This window comes from Pristiophorus japonicus, chromosome 17, assembly GCF_044704955.1.
Source record: "Pristiophorus japonicus isolate sPriJap1 chromosome 17, sPriJap1.hap1, whole genome shotgun sequence".
Taxonomy (NCBI): Eukaryota; Metazoa; Chordata; class Chondrichthyes; family Pristiophoridae; genus Pristiophorus; species Pristiophorus japonicus.
Window position 1 is genome coordinate 22,243,075 of NC_091993.1, and position 22,063 is coordinate 22,265,137.

The 22,063-nt window shown below is 42.4% G+C and overlaps 1 protein-coding gene across 2 annotated transcripts in view; it reads right to left on the minus strand.

Moving 5' to 3' along the window:
• Window positions 1-512: 512 nt before the first annotated feature.
• Window positions 513-22,063, minus strand: part of acana (aggrecan a) — a 96,684-nt gene continuing 75,133 nt past the window's right edge. Inside the window, exons 14-19 of one of the 2 annotated variants that reach the window (XM_070858474.1) lie at window positions 15,147-15,260; window positions 9,980-10,138; window positions 8,408-8,490; window positions 6,517-6,661; window positions 4,320-4,502; window positions 513-1,650 (exon numbers count right to left, since the gene is read on the minus strand). In XM_070858474.1, coding sequence (XP_070714575.1) covers window positions 1,556-1,650; window positions 4,320-4,502; window positions 6,517-6,661; window positions 8,408-8,490; window positions 9,980-10,138; window positions 15,147-15,260 — 779 coding nt within the window. In that variant the 3' untranslated portion in view covers window positions 513-1,555. The remainder of the gene's footprint in view (window positions 1,651-4,319; window positions 4,503-6,516; window positions 6,662-8,407; window positions 8,491-9,979; window positions 10,139-15,146; window positions 15,261-22,063) is intronic. The other variant, XM_070858475.1, reaches the window with a different exon arrangement.

The following is a 22,063-nucleotide window of genomic DNA, read 5'->3' on the forward strand; positions in this document are numbered from 1 at the left end:
AGGAGACGTCAGTGCTGTGATATGGAACCCTATCAATCCTATTTTAGATGCTCTGTGCCAGTGTCAAGCACTTGTACGATGGGTATAGCATAGCCTGTTGCTTCTACACTGCCCCAACATTGTCACCTTAGCTCAGAGCTGTGCCCCCGACTGCATCATTGTGATATGTCGGTTTCTCACACCCGCCATCTCTGAGATTATCATATTAGGGGCAGTTTTGATACTATGGGGCCCATGATGGCAGAGTACTGGGTTGAGACTACCCCAACTCGCTTGGCTCAAGGCGTCTGAGGCCAGCAGAGAATTGAGACATTCATCCCATTAGCCTGGGTCGGAATTGAAAAACAAATGCAAGAAATGGAACGGCAGCAATGGGCAAAAATAAAATGGCCAAACACTGAACACAATAAGTGTTCTCTGGCTTAAGGGAAAGATTAGGTTTTTTAAAAAAAAGTAAAAGACAGGGGAAACCCACAGTTTCACAGATGCTAATAGAGGATATTTCCCTTTAAAACAAAAGAAATTCTCTGTGAGTTTAAGATTCAAAAGTAAATTATATTGTATTACGCAGGAAAAGAATGTCAATTATATAATTAGTTTCCACAAACTTTAAAATATGTTTACATTTTCCAGTCCTCTCTTTATATTTATCTAAAATTTAACAAAAGCAAAGCTTCCTTTCTCGTACTTTTTTCTGTTGCATGTACACAATTTATCTCTCGAACATTCACAGTTTCATTATAACGAGCACACACATACACACACACAAACGCACACACTCAAATTGTCTGAAATATTTTTAAAGCTGTTACTGTTTTCTCAGGATAAAATATAACGCTTCATATTTTATTTTACATGTTCAAGGACATATTTTGTCAAAGCAATTTTTTCCCACACATTTATTTCTCTTTTTAAAAAAAAAACAAATCCATTATTTTTTTTTTTTGCTCGTTTTCCAGTTCAAAGGTTATGCAACGCAAGATTGCCACGCAACAGGCCCTCCCTGTTTGGAGGTGGCTGCTGCATTTGATAACAGGTTAGCACTCCAATTTCTACTATGCACCTCAATAACTAAAAGTCACCAGAAACACCATGCACTGCATGGTCCTGGTTGAATAGCATCAGAACTGTTGCTCTGTTGCTTTTGTGTTCACAGCAAAGAAACAATATATTTTCTCAGTAAAAAAAACAACTCTGTAATGTGTTGCATTTGTGAATGATTCTGCTTGCATAATACTTTCCAACATTGTTTTAAACTGTGTTGATGTACCTTTGCAGGTACTTTCGGGCTGTTAAGTTGATCCAATACTTCTTATGACGTGTAGTTGTCTGAAAATAAATTCTTCGGCATCTCATTCCAAAGGCACAGTGACAGGCTGAAGAGTTCAACCTAAATGATAACACTTCACTTGAAATCGAGAAAAAAAAAGGCATTGGATCTAGGGCTGCTTTGGTGTTTTATATATTGGCTGGGAAAACAACTCTCTTATCTGACAAAATTATTCTTTTCTTAATATAAATGTTCTGGAATAGAATTATATCCTTTAATTTTCACTTAAGGCTCGGAGTTGTATGAAGCACTCAATTCATATTGAGGATGCGGCCTACTTGTGTCAACCCTCTTCTGAGGCCTGCGGTTATACGTGGCGGCTGTAAAAAGAAACAGAAAGTCAGTATGGATTTTTGTTTTGTTTGTAAGGACTTCATTTATTCCACGCAAGTGCAGTATCCATATATGATTTGCCTCGTGAGCTTTATCTCTGGAATTTCACAATAGATGCTGGGCAGGAGTTTCTGCTCAGTTGCGTTGTTGTTTTTCAGCGCAATAGAGCAAGAAATTTCCAAGCGCAAATTAAGTCCAGCGCAAATCGAGTTTCCGCAAGCTTTTTAAAAAACATTGCACTAGAAGCCGGCCCCGCCTACACAACTGGCCAAAGCCCCCGGATCGAATTCATCGCCATTTTGGGTTTCTGCGAATTGTGCCTGTTTGTGGGCCTTAGAGGAGGCTTTTAAAATTAGGCTGTTTTTCTTTTTAGGTATAATGACACAAATAGTCACATTTTAAAAGCTTTCACATTTTATAAAAAATTCTTAGAAACTGACTACTGTATAGCAATGTAACTACTGCCGCATAGTTTTTTAAAAAATAATTTTCAGTTATTTAAAATTGGGTTACTCACTGGGCTAGACACTGATTAAAAATTCTTATTTTTTTGATAAACCCATTTTCAGCTATATTAATAAAGCAGCAACAGGTTGCTACTCTTAAATATATCAAGAAGTATTTTTTAATACAACATTTTTTAAAACTACGTTCCAAACGTTGGTTCATGGCAGATTTTACGTCGGTGATGTGCAACTTAATTTGAGCATAATTTGTGCCCGAATTGCCGATTGTGCCCAAAGCAGAAACTCTTGACCGTTATGTTTTGGGTCATTTACCCTTTTTTCCATAAATATTTTTGGCTTCCCTACATCCTTGCAATTATTTCCATTTGTCCTGATATCGAGGTAAAGTACTGTAATGAACCTGGAATAATGAAACTTTTTAAATTTAAGGTTCTTGCAGCTATTGGTTTTAGACACACTTGCAAAGAATTTCCTCGTCTTTGAAACTGGCAGAGTAACATTACACAATAGTTTTGTTTTGTTTGTAAGGACAAGGTCAACCAACTAATTAATAACAAAACTTTTTTTTTTACTGTATTTGTTAAATTTTGCTAACTTCTCATATAGCAGGAAGTAATTGTTTCCAACTCCGTGCTAAAGCAATGTTGTAATTATTTTTTTACATAGAGGTTCGTTAATTTCAATACTGTCACCAGGACTTAGCAATCTGTTAAATTCCAAAAGCTGCAAATCAGACAGCATGTTTGTATTTGAATTGATTGCTCTGGCTTGTTTCTCAAGGAAACTAACCAAAACCAACTGCTATGAACAACTGTCATAACGATATATCCGGTTAAACTGGAACATGACTTCTGAGATTGAAGCTTAGTTTTAACCTCTTATGCACTGTGACAGAATTAAAGAAACCAAATTTGAGCTAAATCTTCGACAGAAATGCTCAATTTATGTTACAGATGCTACCCAAATACCAGGAAATGGCAAGTATTTTCAAAAGGGGAACCATCTGTAATAAATAGGTGGTTTATAAATTGAATTGTTTTTAGGATAACATTCCTCATTTTCTCTCTGCCTCTCGAGGGCATCGATCCTTGCTACATTGCAGTTCCACAGGTTCTGGCTGCCCTTTCCACTTCACCCAAGTGGCCGTGATGGAATCATGCTAATGATTGTAATGCTGGAGTGTCTTGCCTGCTTATTTTTGGAAAGGAGAGATTTTCTAGACGTTTTCCGGTGATTACCCACCTCATTCATGAAATTAAGTAACTTGGAGAATCTACAACAACAACAACTCGTATTTATATAGCACCTTTAACGTAGTAAAACAACCCAAGGCGCTTCACAGGAGTGTTGTAAGACAAAAATTTGACACCGAGCCACATAAGGAGAAATTATGGCAGACTTGGTCAAAGTGGTATGTTTTAAGGAGCTTCTTGAAGGAGGAAAGAGAGGTAGAGAGGCAGAGAGGTTTAGGGAGGGAGTTCCAGAGCTAGGGGCCTAGGCAGTTGAAGACACGGCCACCAATGGTTGAGCGATTATAATCAGGGATGCTCAAGAGGGCAGAATTAGAGGGGTGCAGAATTCTCGGGTGTTTGTGGGGCTGAAGGAGATTACAGAGATAGGGAGGGGCGAGGCCATGGAGGGATTTGTAAACAAGGATGATAATTTTGAAATTGAGGCGTTGCTTAACAGCGAGCACAGAGGTGATGGGTGCGCGGACTTGGTGCGAGTTAGGACACGGGCTGCCGAGTTTTGGATGATCTCAAGTCTACGTCGGCTTATGCATGTTTACATACAACACTACAAGTGTATATGATCTATTCGAAGGAATAGCTAGGACAGGCCAGATTTATGTTTTTCAGTGAGCACATGTAACCCCTGAAACATACGCATCTCCATCACCTGATTATAGAATGAAGTAGAATGTAGCCAGGATCACCCACCCTCCTCGGTTAAGGAGGTTCACAAGATCAGGAGATCAGGTCAGATAAAGAAGGCCCTTCAGCTCATTTAATCTCAGCCTTCCACAACACCAACCCTACTATCCTCTCAGTGTAGCAATCGAGCTGTTTCATGTTGAGTTGCCAGATTGCTGTCGATGGCACAACAGGAAATAATTGATGGTGGGTGTGGGAAGAAATGAAGAAAAAAGTTACATGAAAAAAAAAAGACTTGCATGAATTTTTACTTACTGTCTATACACATTATCCTTGGCTGCTCCCACTGCCCATTTGACTGACATTTGATATTGGGAAAATGGCGCTGTAAGAAGCCATTTTGACACTGATACCGTACCAAGGAGTTAATTTCAAAACGTTCTTTCGTTTTTCCAAACGTTTTGGCATGTTCTACCACTGGTGGTTGGCCACAAGCAACTGAAGAAAGGGAGAGAAAAAAAGTAAACCATCATTTAAAAACGCCACAATTGGTTGATACTTTACTGTAATTTGGGGTCATTTTAGTCCAGCTTGGCTTAGTTGGTAACACTCTTGCCTCTGCTAATGCTCTGGTGCAGTATTAAGGGAGTGCTGCTTTGTCAAAAGTGTCACCCTTCAGTAGAGATATTAAACCAACCTGTCTGTTGGTTGAGGTGGATGGTAAAGATCCCAGCCCTCTATTTAAAGTAGAACATGGAGGTCTCCTGGTGTCTTGGCAAACATTCCTCCCTCAATAAACACCATGAAAAAACTCAGATCAATTGATCAATCACCTGATTGCAGCATCTTGCTGTGTGCAAAATGGCTGCTGTCATGCTGTGTCAGCCTATGAGGAGAGATTGAGTAGACTAGGCCTATATTCTCTAGTCTTTAGAAGAATGAATGGTGATCCCATTGAAATATACACAATTCTTACAGGGCTTGACAGGGTAGATGCAGGGAGGATGTCCCCCTGGCTGGGGAGTCTAGAACCAAGGATCACAGTCTCAGAATAAGGGGTCGGCCATTTAGGACTGAGATGAGGAGAAATTTATTCACTCAGAGGGTGGTGAGTCTTTGGAATTCTCTGCCGCAGATGGCTGTGGAGGCTCAGTCGTTGATTATATTCAAGACAGAGATCGATAGATTTTTGATATTAAGGGAATCAAGGGATATGGTTTAGTGCAGAAAAGTGGAGTTGAGATAGAAGATCAGCCATGGTCTCATTGAATGGCGGAGCAGGCTCGAGGGGCCGAATGGCCTGTTCCTGCTTTAATTCTAATGTTCTTAATGATTGCATTTTGAAGTAATTCAATGTAAGTAAAGTGCTCCTGAAGAGAGATACATTGCTATATAAATAGAAATCTTTCAATAATAGAATCTGGGCATCTTCTAACAAGAAATGTTGCCCGATATACTTTATTAATATAGATCTATATTTATTCATTCTTGTTCTCTTTAAAGTACCCCCCCCCCCCCGCCCCCCAAGGTTTTGTCTTCGTGGTGGGGTATGATTCTCTGGCTGCCATTTACCCTCTGGATCAGAAAGTGACTGGAAATGTGAGAGTGCTGTGAATCAGTCACTGACCCGTGTTCCTGTTGAATGAGATTCAGTGCCGAGAGTGGAATCTTGGAAAATTGACTCAATTTTTGTCAAACTTTATTTCTTCCCTATGATCTCAAAAATGTCAGAACACGGGGGAATCAGGTCTACTTACTCACTGCACTGGAATCCAAAATGTGTGAAATGGCCACATTTAATACTTTAATAATGAGTTCTCCTCCTACTCCTAAATGACCAGTCTCTATCACAGTTTTTGACCCTTTGAAATCCTCGTGAACCTCTGGCTCATTTTACCCTAGGATCATTGGTTGGATAATGGTCATGATAACCCAATATTATTTTATCCTTTGTAGGTCTGTATGGTTATTCCTCCAGTCAATGGTAAAAGTTTGGCAGCCAGAAACAAAAGTTGCGGTATCCAACTGTACAGATTTACTGTGGTTCTTTATCTGTCTGCTACATTGGATACTGTGAAATCGACTCCACAATTTATCGGGTTCAACTCTGCAGCACTAGAAGTCAAGAATGATAAGGGAGTCAAGGGTTATGGGGAGCGGGCAGGGAAGTGGAGTTGAGGCCATGATCTTATTGAATGGAGGAGCAGGCTCGAGGGGCTAAATGGTCTACTCCTGCTCCTATTTCTTATGTTCTTATGATATTACGAACAGCATCAATCTGAAATGAGTCTGTAGACAAAGAGGTAGATAGACACTGAAGAGGGATCATTTCTATAGCAACATGAGCTAGGTGGCCAATTGGCTTTCCTCATTTGTAGAGATGAATTAGAAATCTGTCAGCTTGCTGTACACGGTTTGCGCTTTATATCCGTTGATGGGTTGCGGGGAACTTTTGTTTTATTAGAGCGCCCTAGAATACAGATGTCACTGCACAGGAGCGTCCCAAGCTTACCTGTCCCTTTCTTGCAGGTAAAAGGCAGGTGGTAATTGCATGGAACATCATTCCATTGGCCATTTTCATGCCATATCATGACAACACAATCTTCGCCAGTGTTGAAGAAACTGTCAGGTTGATTGGGCCGCCAGTTCTCGTACAACTATTTGAGGGAAAATAAAAATATATCCAATCTTGAATACAAACATATGGACAACGACAGACAGGTAAAGACCATCTTGTCCCCACAATTGCGATACTTTGTGTATCACGACATATACACTCTCCACCCCATCCAAAACCATGTGATCTCCTGGGAGAGGCAAAAAAAAAAACAGATTAAAACACCCAGGCCAATTTTGGGGGGAAAAAGTCTGGGAAGTTCCTCTCCGCCCCATGTCGGTGATCGAAGCTAGCCAGGAGATCACTCTGGCCCTGAATTCCCTGCAGTACCTACCATCTGGAGGAGGTGATCATCGCCCTAGCCAGAAACTGGTCGCTGGATAGAATTCAGCGAATCAGCATCCACTGCACGAGACTGCAACCTATTCCAGAGGTCCTCTATTCTCTGGGAAACGCACCACCTCCTGACATCTAACCTAGATCCGGCCTTGTACAATTTAAATTTGTGTCAACTGGAACACAATCTATATCCTTCATCATCTTATAAACCTCAATCAGATCACCCTTCAGGCTACGCTTCTCTAAAATGTAGACCCCAACTTTTTTAACCTAACCCAACAATGCCATGCGGTGTAAAGAGAAAGAGAAAAGCAAATTACAAATGTTGGAAATCTGAAATAAAAACACAACATGGTGGAAATACACTGATGGTTTCTCAGCATCATGTAGCTCCTTCATTTCCAAAACGGCAATTTGATTGTCAGCTTACAGACCCTCGAGTAGGGTCTCTCTGTCTGCCTCTCTCTCAGGCTGCTCTGGCGACGTTAATTATGGAAAGCAACCCAATGCATCCTGGTGCATCTCCTTCACAAATGGGGGAGCTGACTTGAGGGCTACTCCAGAGCCAGCTGACGTCAGGGAATCAAGCAACAGCTATTGTTAATGAACCATAAAATCAAGTGCCCTCTTCAAAGGGGCACTAGAGCCGACAAATTAACAAGTTAAACTTTGGACATTAAACAGTCAAATTAAAATTTGGTTGCCGGGGGTGATGATGCGCTCCTGTCCCTCCGGCGCCCACCTCTTGCGGAAGGCCGTGAGCGTACCGGTGGACATCGCGTGCTCCATCTCCAGGGACACCCTGGCTCGAATGTAACCGCGGAAGAGAGGCAGGCAGTCGGGCTGAATGACCCCCTCGACCACCAGGCTGGGAAATGAGATGACAGGCTGGTTTGAAGTTGCACCACTTTCTGTGCTGCTCCCCTAGAACACTACTCATCATTTACACTACTACAGAGGAATAGCATGGTCCAGACTCTACTCAAGGCATAATAGCAATATTACGAAGACATTTCAGATAACATGAATATTTTCTCACACATAAAAGTTGCAGTACTTGGAACAAGAGGTCTTCCCTTAGATATTGCTGCCCTTATCAGGTGTACACTCAAATTATAAACGTGTAGTATGGGCTTGCAACCTGCTGAGCAGCCACAGTTCCAATGCTATTCTGAAACTGAGTGTGAGAGAATGGGGAAAGGACAATGGTTGAATTGGCTTTCCTTGTGGCTGGACTCCTCTCTGATCGTCCATGGTGTTTGGTCAGTTAAAGAATAACTGAATCGATTAATTATCCAATGCAAGATCTTGGTTACTTACTCCCCATTGATTTTACTGACAGGGCTTTGTATTCTCATTTCTCCTGGGCTAACTGTTTTCAGATAAATTACATTTGCTTTTGAAACTACCAAGAGAGAAGGGCAGGAAATCTGGGGCCAAAACTCACCAGCGGGCTGGCATCAGACCAATGGAAATCACCCTCTATTGTCTTGTCATTCAGTCCAATCCATTGATAATCCCGGGCATTATCTGAGCACACAAAGATACCAACAATATCAGCTTCACAGTGGACAGAGTTTGTCAGATGAAGTGGTGGATTTACTTCCATTGCCAAATGAAATAGTTTGCACGATGATATTTCACGACAGTTTTAGAGTCAGGATTTTAATCTCGTAAACAGCCACAGCTGGAGAGTCCAATAACTCCAGGTGGAGAAATTGGGCTGCTTTGCGCCTCCCGTTACCGCCCCCTGGAGGTGCTAACGGGGCGCTAAGGGGTTACCGACCGGGCACGGCGAAATCACTGATGCCCGTGAATTTCCCTGACGGGTTTGCGCTGGCGCTAAAACTTACCGCCTCGATTTCTTACGCCCCGGAGATCATGATGTCATCCAATGCGCAGCGCCCCGTTACTGCCCCGGATGAAAAATTCGCTCCCACCCCCTGCAGCACCGCTGGGCATCAACAATGATAGCTGCAGGAGGCATTGTCACCTCAGCTGGCCACTTGGGGAGTGCTAATTAAAGGTAGGCCGAAATTGAATTCTGTCCCCAGTGTGTTGCATTTTGATTTCTTTGTAACCCGCGATTGCTTAGCCCTGCACTCTCAGGGTGCTTGGGGCTGCTATGTGCGTATCGCAGGTGCCACTGATGAACATCCACAGCCTTAGGCTTCAATGACCACAGCATTGGCCCATCCCTTTAAGGGAGGGAAGGAGTCAGTAAAACTGGCAGCGCTGGTGACAGGTTTGTGGGGGCGTGGAGTATTACCGCCCGGGAGAGGCGAGCTGGTGTGCAATGCCCCTAGTTGTGACACCGACTCGATATTTATGGAGCGGGCGCAATCCAGTGCTCCCTAGTGCGCCCTAGTGGGAACGCCAGTGAAAACTGCTGCTCCAATCTGTACCGGCCGAAGTGATTGAAGCAATGTCTACCTCAGGCAAGTGTGATCTTTTTGCGATTTATGTTGGGGTTGCGTCAGTAATAAATTGCGAATTTTTTTGCTGGGCATTTTTCAGGTTTCTTTTGCTCCATGGAAGCCTCTGTTAGGGCGTGCCCTGCCAGCTGTTTTGCTCGGGATTTTCGGTGGCTCAGCTGGCCTAGCGCCCTATACGAGGTGTGGAATGTCTCCCGTAGCGCTGCGCTCCAAACTCCGGGCCCAGCTGATGAATTTTGCAGCGGCAGGCGCAAACTATTTGCCGGCGCAAAACGTACCGCTCCGCCCGGGACAACGCCGCAACAGAGGCGTGACCAAATTTCTCCCCCCGCCACGCCACGTCATTTACAGACCTGGCCTTATATAAGGAATTGTGAGTTGTTGATGGGAATGAAGTGCTTGGTATGAAAATAGGAATCTGAGCTTCTTGGAAGCATGTTTAGTGATGAAGGAGAAGTGGGGATTCCATTTGAAGTCAGACCAAGAACGTCAATAGATGGAGAAGAATGCAGCCAGCAAAGGTAAAGTGACATAAATGGATTATGACATAACAAATGGTCCTTATGACTACATCAAATACTCACTGTTGACAAAATCTTGTTCCTCTGGGGTGGTAATGCTGGCCAGGTGGGCTTTCTGCTCCCTGCACTGGTGCTCTGCAGATTCCCACGTCTGTCTGTCAACAAAGTGCTTGTAGCAGTGACCCTGAAACTTATCCCAACCAAATTCGCACACCTCCACGTCTACAGAAAACAAAAATCAGACCGTTACAGGTTGTATTACAATAGTTTATTACTGGAGCTCAAAATGCAACATCCCTACCGACACCTGGGAGTCCCTGGCCAAAGACCGCCCTTAGTGGAGGAAGAGCATCCGGGAGGGCGCTGAGCACCTCGAGTCTCGTCGCCGAGAGCATGCAGAAACCAAGCGCAGGCAGCGGCAGTAGCGTGCAGCAAATCAGACTCCCCACCCATCCCTTCCTTCAACCTCTATCTGTCACACCTGTGACAGAGACTACAATTCCCATATTGGACTGTTCAGTCACCTAAGAACTCACTTTTAGTGGAAGCAAGTTTTCCTCGATTTCCAGGGACTGCCTATGATGATGACACCTCTCTGGAACATCACCATACAGAAATTTGGTTTCATACCTCATAGTCAGAAGCAAGTGTTTGCAACTCATTTAATAAGACACAAACGATCTCTGAACAATATCGCCCCATAAACATTGCAAAAATTAAAAACTTGCTCTGAACAATAAAATTTAATGGACATCCTTTGCTAGAATATCTCGCTCATGTTGGCATCCACTAGCTTAATTGCATTTTCTGTAACTGCATGACTGTTAAGTTTAGACACTGGGCAATCCCCCTTCCTAATTGGAGGCCATGATTTCGGTCATGTTAATTTGAGATTTGGTGAATTCTCATTCACTCCCTTGAACCGCATAAAAATGAGTTACATCCGCCAGTGCAATCGCAACTCATACTGGAAAAACACGCTGAAGAAATGTTGGCTTTTAGTGTTTTCCAAAGCTGCTATTATATTGCCCAGAACAATGCGCACAAATGTTGTAGTCAGTATACAACAGGGTACAAGGCAACACCCAAATAAACCGGAACATAACCAGCAAAGTCCTGCAAAAAGACCAGGCCAGTGACAGAACCAATTTTAAAACTTTGAAAAAAATCTAAATATTAACTTACTGCAAACTGACAATTACAAACTTCAGGCAAATCTGCAGAGATTGTTAAGATTAAAGGCAGAATTTTCACCTTGACATGGCCTCGGTTCAAAGGGACAATGCTCCTCTAGTCCTCCAGCACTAGTTGCCATTACCCAATATATTATAAGGTAGTGGTTGCACTAAAATATTCTTTTGCCCTGTTGTACTTGCTACTTAGACCATGTGGGAGACCAATAGTGAGCTGGTGGGATGGTGCATTGGATGACCTGAATGGAAAAGTGGCAATAGAATGACAGCTTCAGGAGTTGGCAGAGGGAAGTGGGTGATGCCAAAATCTAGTGGTGCCAATTATGAAACTATTTATGACTGACGAGGTATCTTGGAGTTGCTGCCAGTAGGAAATAGATTGTTGAACAAAGAGCAAACTGTTTTCTTTTATTCATTCATGAGGTGTGGGGCATCGCTGGCAAGACCAGCATTTATTGCCCATCCCTAATTGTCCTTGAGAAGGTGGTGATGAGCTGGTTTCTTGAACCACTGCAGTCCGTGTGATGAAGGTGCTCCTACAGCGCTGTTAGGGAAGGAGTTCCAGGATTTTGACCCAGCGACGATGAAGGAATGGCAATATATTTCCAAGTCAGGATGGTAAGTGACTTGGAGGGGAATTTGGGAGGTGGTGGTGTTCCCATGCGCCTGCTGTCCTTGTCCTAGGTGGTAGGAGTCACAGGTTTGGGAGGTGCTGTTGAAGCCCAAATGCTTTATGAACAGTACTTTTGGTGGCAAAATGGATATTGGAAGATAAACTCCTGCTCATCAATATTCTTGTCACATCAGGGATAGGTGGCCATTACCTTATTCAGAAACAAATGATTACTTTCCATCTTTACCATAGTGCAGCACCAATTCACAGCTGGGATTATTCACAAAAAGCCATTTAGCTTATTTGTTGGTGTAAAAATGAGGGAGGCAGAACAAAAGGTGGCTAACTCACAAATCGGACAACTGCACTGCTACCTGCATAGCAAGAGTGCACAGAATCTCAGCACTGCCTTTTCTGAGAAAATAAAAGTATTATCTTGGCCTGTGTTGGAGCACCAGTAACCAGGCTCAAAATGACATTAACAATGGTGGAAAACCGATGTTAACGCCATCAGATCGGTGAAAATTTTGCCAAAAGGTCTACAAAGAATATGAAAAGGAAAAAAGAGGAAAACTGTTATAAAGGTTTGACTTTTGAATAGTTTTACAAAGATCTAGGTGATCTACAATAGTTTGTTCACAACGCAGTTTTTACGAATTGGAAGAAGGGACCAATTTGATCTGTTGAGGTTGGATGAGGAAGGAGAATTTAAGCTTGTGCCTCATGCCAGCATCATTCAGTGTAGGTTTTGTGGCTGTTGACTGCAAAAATGACCGTAACATTTCCTCTACATTATTCATGTTTCTAACCAGACCTCAGGACTTTCTGGCCAGTGGGATTCTTGGTCACTATAGCATTCATTATGGGTTCAGGTTGTTGAATTCGGGGCGAAATTAAAGATTCTACCTTACATCCTGGATGTATCAACTCAAGAGTTGAATTAAAGGGTTATTGTCTGCAAGAAATCCCATCTTACAAGCCATAAATTCCTATGTAGAAAGGGCAGGTGTTTTGGAATATCATAGTTGACAATGGACATGCGGTTGGGTACAATTTTTATACTGACGTTTATTGGATCATTTCTACCATCATATCTTTCTTTTCTTTCCCCTCCCCTTCCGAAGCGATGATACTCAGGTGGCTATTCTTCATGCGTGAGCTTTATCAGGTTATTTGACTGGGGGGGTCATCACAACGGAACCCAATCCTGTCGTCACCCAACATTCATAGAAAACATTCTCCAATATCAGATCACTTTCTAGCCCAAGAGGCCAAATGCCGCATTTACTTGCTGCCCTAGATGAGGTCCAACTTGTCCACATGGTAAAATAATAAATGTTCCATTGTTGGAGCCACCAAATCCCAGCAAGGCCTTCATACACTTTAACCCTACCTTGAACCAGTGTTCAAGCTCCCCTACTTATTGTTGATTTCTAGTCCAGGTGCTCAATGCGTTAGTGTCCATAAACTTAGAGTGTCATCTTAGAGGTCAACTGGCTGAAAAGGACAGTTTCTACCCATCAATCCCAAAGCACTACTCAATGCGGCTGTCACAAGATCTGGTGATTGCCCTTTCTTGATCAGAGGCAGCACTGATGAGTTAAAAAGAGGAAAAGGTAGTAGAAACCATTTCCTTCAAATAAATAAAACAGTAATGGGATCATACCTTTCATAACAATGATTACCACATACCCACTCTCTGTATTCCCATCAGTTTTACTGCAGGAATATCTGGGTAACAAGTCAGAAGTCACTGACCATAATGATCATTTAAGACTGCTAATTGTTTTTTGTTTAAGAAGAGGAGGAGTCTGACTCAGAAACTGAAGTGATGGTAAGAAAATAATCTGGTCTAAATTGAACAAAGACCCATGGAACATTGGACAATATGTCATGTGTCATTAGTGGCCTATGAGCAATCCTAGCCAGATAGGTAGATTGTTAGAGTTTATAGATTTACTGAAAGATGATTTTATTGGTTTCTAATATATAACCCGAAGATCCTTCAGGATATTTATTGGGCCATCCACAGCTTTGCTCTGTAAGAGGAGCAAAGAAGCTTTTGTTCCAGGTAGATCAGAAATGCACAGAAGCTTCCCTATGCTTTGGAGGGTAAATGCACATATAATGCGATATGGAGCCACAAAGAATGGGAAGGTCCAAGGTTTGATTCACTGCTCTATGTCGATGATGTTGATCTCAGCTATGGCACCACGGAGGTGGGCACTTACAATTGGCCAGAGTGCCCCTGGCCAGAATAGGGAATGGAAAAAAAAAATCAAGCTTGAAGAATGGTTACTTGAGGCAACAGAGGGCTGGATGGACCCAAGGGGCTATACCCCAGCATTAATCAGCATCTTCAGCAGAGAAGGGGGCAAATGAAGTGCAGAACTGAGCAGAGCGGAGATACAGGCCAAAAAGTACCGTAACTGATCTCCTTGTTGATCCATTGCAGCCCCGGTAAGTGTAAAAAAAAGTTTCCCTGTTGGACAAATTTACAGATACATGAATCAGGGGGTCAAACAAAACCTTTTCACTAACTCAATGGATCAAAGTTTGAACCTCAGGTGACTCACTGAAGAACCTGGTAGTCCTGGAGTTGCTCATATTTCTCACAATGTGAAGCCTTGCATTTTACAAGTTCGGATTTTACCAGTGACCTGTGACGACACTTAGAGTTTCACTGTGAGTTAACCAAGACAATTATTGGGCTATCGTTTTGCCTAGGCTGGATCTTCATGGTAAGGAGTGGATTGTTTCCATACAATGATTAGTATCACCAAATCCTCCAAGTGTGGCAGCCCATTTCCTAACACACCAAGTCCTGTTCACCCATCACCTGTGCTCGCTGACCTACATTGGCTTCCAGTTAAACAAGGCCTCGATTTCAAAATTCTCATCCTTGTTTTCAAATCCCTTTATTATCTCGCCCCTCCCTATCTCTGTAACCTCCTTCAGCCCCACAACCCTAGCTCCCCGCCGAGATGTCTGCGTTCCTCTAATTCTGCCCTCTTGAACATCCCTGTTTATAATCGCTCAACCATTGGTGGCCGTGCCTTCTGTTGCCTGAGCCTTAAGCTCTGGAACTCCCTCCCTAACTCTCTTTCCTCCTTCGACACTCCTTAAAACCTATCTCTACGACCAAGCTTTTGGTCTTATGTGGCACGGTGTCAAATTTGTCTCATAACACTTCTGTGAAACACCTTGGGACGTTTCACTATGTTAAATACAAGTTGTTGTAAATATTACCACTGTTGTGCACAAACTATCAGAAAAAGAAAATCACCTTTGATTTCCTGAGAATAAAAGATTAGTTAGAAAAAAAAAGTACAATGGAAGTCAAACCCAGAACAAGTTGCCCACCCTAAGTTGGGCTAGCGTTTGTAAGCTGTTAGTAAAGTTAGCTGAAGCCACTTTCTCGTACCAATTTCACAGAGGTCCCCTTCATAGCTGGGTAGGCACAAGCATTTGAAAGTGTCGATGCCATCGATACAGGTAGCTCCATTCAGACAAGGGCTCGAGTGGCACTCGTCAATGTCTGCAAGAAATCAAGTTCTGCCATTAGGATTTCAAGCAGGGAATTCTTTGACAGGGTGGGGCGGAAGAGAAAGGGGGGTGTTTGCTCTCTGCACTTATTCTGGAGGCATCCATTTGGTGTCATGTTTGGTTTTAGAGCTACAACTACCTTCGAGAAACATGCTGAGCAATTTAAAGCTGACACCCACTAGTTGCTTGAGGTATCCCCTCATCAGGTTGGCTATCACTTTCAGCGATAATTGGTTCCTGCTATAGGTCTTCCCTTCCTCTATCTAATGGATCCTCAAAATCATTCTCACCTCACCTTCGGTTATTTCCTGCCTTCCTGCCATACCTACATGTCTTCATTGTTTTTATTCTTTTCTTGGGAAGCGGATACCTGAACCAGGCCCAGTCTTTTTCAACTTTCTAGCCATGTTTTCTGATGCCAAATGGGCTGGTATGGAAAGTCTTGTCGATAAACCCAACCTCGAGCAAACAGGGCACTTGTCTATCTCACTGATATTTTCCTAACTAGCCAAGCCATTCAGCTGGCTTGGACTAGTCTTCTGGAATTGGCAAGTAAAGTGACTGCCTGTTAAATAAGACAACTAACTGAGCTCACTGATTCAGTCAGCTTGGACAGGGGACCAATTAAGAACAATCTGATCAAACTAGTTTCCAATTGGACTTTATTGGGGCAGCTGGTAGATTTGAGTGTCAGAATCTTTAAACTCAAAAGCATTTAAGTTTCTCAGATTTAAAAAAATTACACTACAGCTTTTTTGCACTTAGCAAGATGAGGGATGTGATGGGGAATGGAATATGTGGGGAGTGGGACTAATTGGTAGCTGTCACAGAGAGTCAGCACAGACACAAAGGGCCGAATGGCCTCCTTCTGTTGCTGTATGATTCTATGTCTTTGGGCACCCAGTATCTGCATCAAGCACTCCTTGATTGGGTGTAGCATTGGTAGATGCCGAGTAAAAATCTCTCTATCATGCCTCAAAAATGTGCCTCACCACCAATTGTAGAAGAGGACCCCCTGCTGCACCAGTGTGGCAATTTATACTTCCCAACCAAACCAGTCAGTGGCTTCTCTGAATCAGATTGTCAGTTTATAGTCAATTAGTTCTAAGGGCCATTACAACTATTTTGAGTTGTACAGTAATCAAGTGCCCCCCTGATTAAAGGGGGGGGGGGCGGGGTGGAGACACACTCCAAAAAACTTTTCAAGTGCACCCTTGTTTTTTTTGGGGGGGGGCACTAAAAACACAAATTATACAAGTGCCCCCTGGGGCGATTACAGAAAGGAAACTTTCATCCCATCAGTAAAAGTCCCCAGTATCTTCTGTTGGATCTTGTATAACATGAGGCTAAAGAGAGAGCCTCAGTATCAGGAGGACATAGACCCATGAAAGCCCTTTGAATTATTTTCTTCTTTATCTGTTAATGATTTTGAATATTTTTATATAAGCAGTGAATTGGATAAACTGTTAGAAACTAGGTACTGAGCTTAACAGCATATGGCAATCTCTGGCCTTTGGAACAGGTGCATGTCTAACTTTGGGAGAAACCCTGTTCTGGCCCCTTTGGGTAGTGACATTGTAAATAAGAACACGTTTACAATTTCACTAACTATACTGAACCAGAGGAAATTTCCACGAACAATTCGAGCAATTTTTATTCCTCATGGTTTCAATGCATGTGTTAATTCAGCTCGTTAGGGCTAGTGGTGGCTTGTTCCTCACTGAGGGTTGTAACTTTCACATGGTTTTAATGGAAAACCAATTTTTACAACAAATTCAAATGGTTAGAATTAAAAATATATATATTTTTGAACAGACTGATCTTGATGAAGAGGCCTGAAAAGATTCAATCTCTTCAGACAACTCTGAGCTGATTGGTGCTCTGGTCATGCTGGGAGGTGGTGGGGGATATGGGGTGGGTGAAAATCAGTTGCCTCCTCCCAATGACAAGCTGAAATGAGATTGCAGGGTATCACACAATCTCACATCTGACATCTGTGGGGACTGGATGATGCAGGGGGTAAAATACATTGTCCTTTCACCCCTGGGATCTAGGCTTGGATCTTTCTGCTGATATTAGGGTTCTAAATGCAACAGGTTCCTAAAGCGGGATGACCCACAACACAAAATTACCCCTAGTTATGCTCTAACTGGCACAGATTTGACAATCTCACTGGGAAAAGCCACTAGATTGGCTGGTGTGAAAATCAGAAAATGCCACACTGATGCACTCTTCTGGAATTGGGACTGAAGCACATTGTTGGGAGAGAGTAGAAGGAGCTTGACTCTGCATCAAACCTATGGTGTACCTGACCTGGGATTGCTTGATGTTGACACTGGAAAAGTTTTAATCTCTCACCTCAATTCATGAAGTTTTTCAACTTTCTGGCCAGTATAGGAATTCCACAACTGGTGTGGACTTCAGGAAATTGTCTCCCTAAAAGACAGTGCGGGGGCCAGGGGGCAGTGGTATTTATTCTGGTGGCATTAGACTCACACTCAATGCTGCTCTAAGGACCAAAACAAAAATAGAGGCCGTTGTCTGGAATCATAGTGGTAGGGGGGTTCCACATTTGGTCTGAGTATTTCTGGGCTAGGGAGAAGGAAAAATCATCTAAGTTTCCTGGTACTGATTGCAATCCAGTGACCTATCGCTGGAAAGTGTGTCTGTTTGGACTTGGGTAGGGGTACAATCAGTTTGGCAGTAATGGCTCCTTGGTGGATTAACCTTCTGACAGTAACTGCCCAACTTTATTCATCGAGGAAAGACGTTGGCATTGATAGAATTGATCCCCTTCCACTCTACTGCACAAATCAGACTGACAGGAGTGAAGGCAAAAGACATTTCAAAGGAGGAAAAACATTGAAAATAATTGGGCTTAGTCAAAATCTCATGTGAACATGTGCCCAGGAAAAAGTTCCCACTGTAACATGTCACCTGGGAGTTAAATAACTTAATTCTTGCCTTGCTTACATGCTTAAAAGCTACACCCAGCATGCATCTCTTCGGCAGCATCCTAACACATGGTTCAAGATGGAGGCCTACAGAAAAGCCCGAGACTGTTTCCCTTTCATTAGTACCGACTAAAAGCAGACTGTTACTATTTTGCAAGAGAGTTTGGAAATAAAGAAGAATTGGGCCAAGAGCATTCAAAATGATGACTACAGTCCTCAGACTTCGAAGCTGATGGCACTGGGGTGGGAGTGGGTGAAAGGTAGCAGCTGACTTTAGCCTGTAGCGCAGCAACATTTTTTTGAAACCATATCATTCATTAATATACTAAAGTCAACTTTCAAGATCAGATACAAAGGTTTTGTAAAAATGCAATTAAACCGAGGCAGCCTGTTAGACAATGTATAGTCAGTAGTAAACCAATTGAGTTTTAGTCTTCATAAAACGTCGCAACAGCACATTCTTCTTCACAAACAGAACTAGGTGCAGAGGCAAATTGTTCTACCTACAACACTCTTGGTTGTGAAACAGTGGGGTTCTATTCGCCATGTTGCATTATGGTGACGACATAATTGAACCCTATATTTACAGCCAAAAGTTATTGCGGTCAATTGCAGTCTGAGCCTGTAGTTCCATCTTACACAAAACCTTTGTGTCTCATCCTGTAAACCAACCCTTCAGGTGCAAATGGTTAGACATTTTCATAACTGAAAGCAAAGAAACTAATTGCAAAGTGAGATATCCCAATTTTAGCTGAAAACAAACTCCAATCTCCAACCCAGATTTGGACCTCGCTAATGAATGCATTTGTGTGTGCTTCTCCAAGCTGGCATGCATTAAAGGGCCTTCATCTTCATGAGACAAAGGATTTGGCAAAACACAGCATTGCATTGCTTGTGTGCAACACCATCACGATGGAAATGATGGATGGCTTTTTTCCCCCCATGGGTTCCTCTTCCTCTCTAAGTCAAACAGAAAATTGCCAAGCACGACATCATGAAGGCAACAGCTCATAAAAATCATTCTAGTTGCTCATTAGCACCAATCAGATGACATGATGACATTTCAAAAGTTATTTAAGTTCCTGGTATCCATGCCATGGTAGGGATCAGCTGACACCACACTCTTCGATGCAAATCATTACGTCAATGCAGATGCAGACAGGTGCGTTGGCATATCGATTTGCAGCATTCATTTTGTACAAACAAAGTTTTTGAAGCCGACAAGATGCAAGTGCAAATCTCCACTGAGCTTTGGGTGAATCTATCCAGAATAATCCAGCTGGATCAAGGGAGCTGCAGCCCAACACAAGGGCTCCCAGTGAGCAGACACCACAAAAGCTGGATTACTTCAGTTTATCTAAAATGTGATTGCTGGAATAGGGTAAAATATCTCACACCCATTTCCAAAATATTTCCAGGTTGATTGATTTCCATCTTATATTTTGCGATCACAGCAACTTTCAAATTCAATGGAAAGAAACTGCCAATGCAAGCAACTTTTTCCAACCAGGTCTCAACCTGTTGTTCAGCCATTGCTGAGATAGACATTCCAACCTTACTATGAGATGTGTTTCCGTCATTTTGGACCTGTTGTAAGTACCTGAACACTGCTGTATCTTTAATGGCATTGGCGAGAATGATATATCTGCCCATTGCACACATGCGTAATAACAATTTATAAAATCCAAACTTGGATTTGAATCTTTGGAACCTCAGATCATGTCTCTGATACTTTGCCACTAGAGCCATCCAGTTCCAGATTGTCCATATTCATCAGTTATAGAGTAGCATAGAATGGTTGTAATGGACCTTCCAATTCTCCATGGCCTTACCATCTGTAATTGCCATTAACTAGAATAACTCTTAAGATAATTCTTCCATATTTAGCGTCAGTTTTAGGACCAAAATTCTTCTGTAAAATGCTTCTGAGAAAGCCACTGGAACAAATCGTGCCTTGGTTTCTGTAACGTATGCACCTATGAATTTTCTCACAGGTTTGTAGAGCCAGGCCAAAAAAAAATACAAAAAAATATAAAAAGGGCCTGATAAGTGTTTGTTGTGTCCCCCAGATTGGGGGGCACTCGATCTAATGTTTGTTTTGTACTCCCTAAAAGAGTTGTAGAGCTGTTGCGAGAGGTGGGCACCGGAGGGACTGGAGTGCATCATCACCCCCGGCAACCAAATTTTAATTTGATTTTATGATTTAAAGTTTAATTTGTTTTAATTGCCGGGGTTTTTAGTGTCCCCCTCCCCTTTTATAGGGGGCACTTGTAAACTTTATGATTTTATTGCCCCAAAAAATCACAAAAAACCCCCCCCCAAAAAAAGTATAAAAAACCCCCCAAAAAAAACAAAAAAAGAGGGCAGGTATAAGTGTCTGGAGTGTCCCCCAGATTGGGGGGCACTCGATCTAATGTTTGTTTTGTACTCCCTAAAAGAGTTGTAGAGCTAGGCCAAAAAAAAATACAAAAAAATATAAAAAGGGCCTGATAAGTGTTTGTTGTGTCCCCCAGATCGGGGGGCACTCGATCTAATGTTTGTTTTGTACTCCCTAAAAAAGTTGTAGAGCTGTTGCGAGAGGTGGGCACCGGAGGGACTGGAGTGCATCATCACCCCCGGCAACCAAATTTTAATTTGACTTTATATGTCTTAAGGTTTAATTTGTTTTAATTGCCGGGTTTTAGTGTACCCCTCCCCTTTTATAGGGGGCACTTATAAATTATATAATTTTAATACCCCCAAATTTTTTTTAAAAAACTACCAAAATACAAAAAAAAAACAAAAAAAAAAAAAAGGGCATTGGAAAATGTTTGGAGTGGCCCCCCAGAAAGGGGGGTCCTTGATTTAAATGCTTTAATTTGTCTCCTCTAAAAGAGTTGTAGAGCCAGGCCAAAAAAAAATACAAAAAAATATAAAAAGGGCCTGATAAGTGTTTGTTGTGTCCCCCAGATCGGGGGGCACTCGATCTAATGTTTGTTTTGTATTCCCTAAAAGAGTTGTAGAGCTGTTGCGAGAGGTGGGCACCGGAGGGACTGGAGTGCATCATCACCCCCGGCAACCAAATTTTAATTTGATTTTATATGTTTTAAAGTTTAATTTGTTTTATTGCCGGGTTTTAGTGTACCCCTCCCCTTTTATAGGGGGCACTTGTATATATTTATGTTTTAGAGCCCCCAAAAAAACACAAAAAAACACACAAAACCGCACCCCCCCCCAAAAAAAGGGCCTGGAAAAATGTTTGGAGTGTCCCCCAGATCAGGGGGCACTTGATTAAATGTTTAATTTTGTTTTTTACAAAAGAGTGTAGAGCCAGGCCAAAAAAAAATACAAAAAAATATAAAAAGGGCCTGATAAGTGTTTGTTGTGTCCCCCAGGTCGGGGGGCACTTGATCTAACTGTTCAATTTTGTTTTGCTGTAAAAAGAGTTGTAGAGCCAGGGTGTCCTTAGAGATGGAGCACGCGGTGTCCACCGGTACGCTCGCGGCCTTCCGCGAGAGGTGGGCGCCGGAGGGACTGGAGTGCATTGTCACCCCCGGCAACCAAATTTTAATTTGATTTTATATGTTTTAAAGTTTAATTTGTTTTAATTGCCGGGTTTTAGTGTCCCCCTCCTCTTTTATAGGAGGCACTTGTATATATTTGTGGTTTTAGTGTCAAAAAAAAGATAAAAAACTAAAAAACCCACAAAAAAAACCAAAAACAAAAACAAAAAGGCACTTGTAAACTGTTTGCAGTGTCCCCCCTTTAATAAGGGGGCACTTGATTTAATGTTTATTTATTGTTTTCTACAATAGAGCCAGGGTGTCCCTGGAGATGGAGCACGCGGTGTCCACCGGGACGC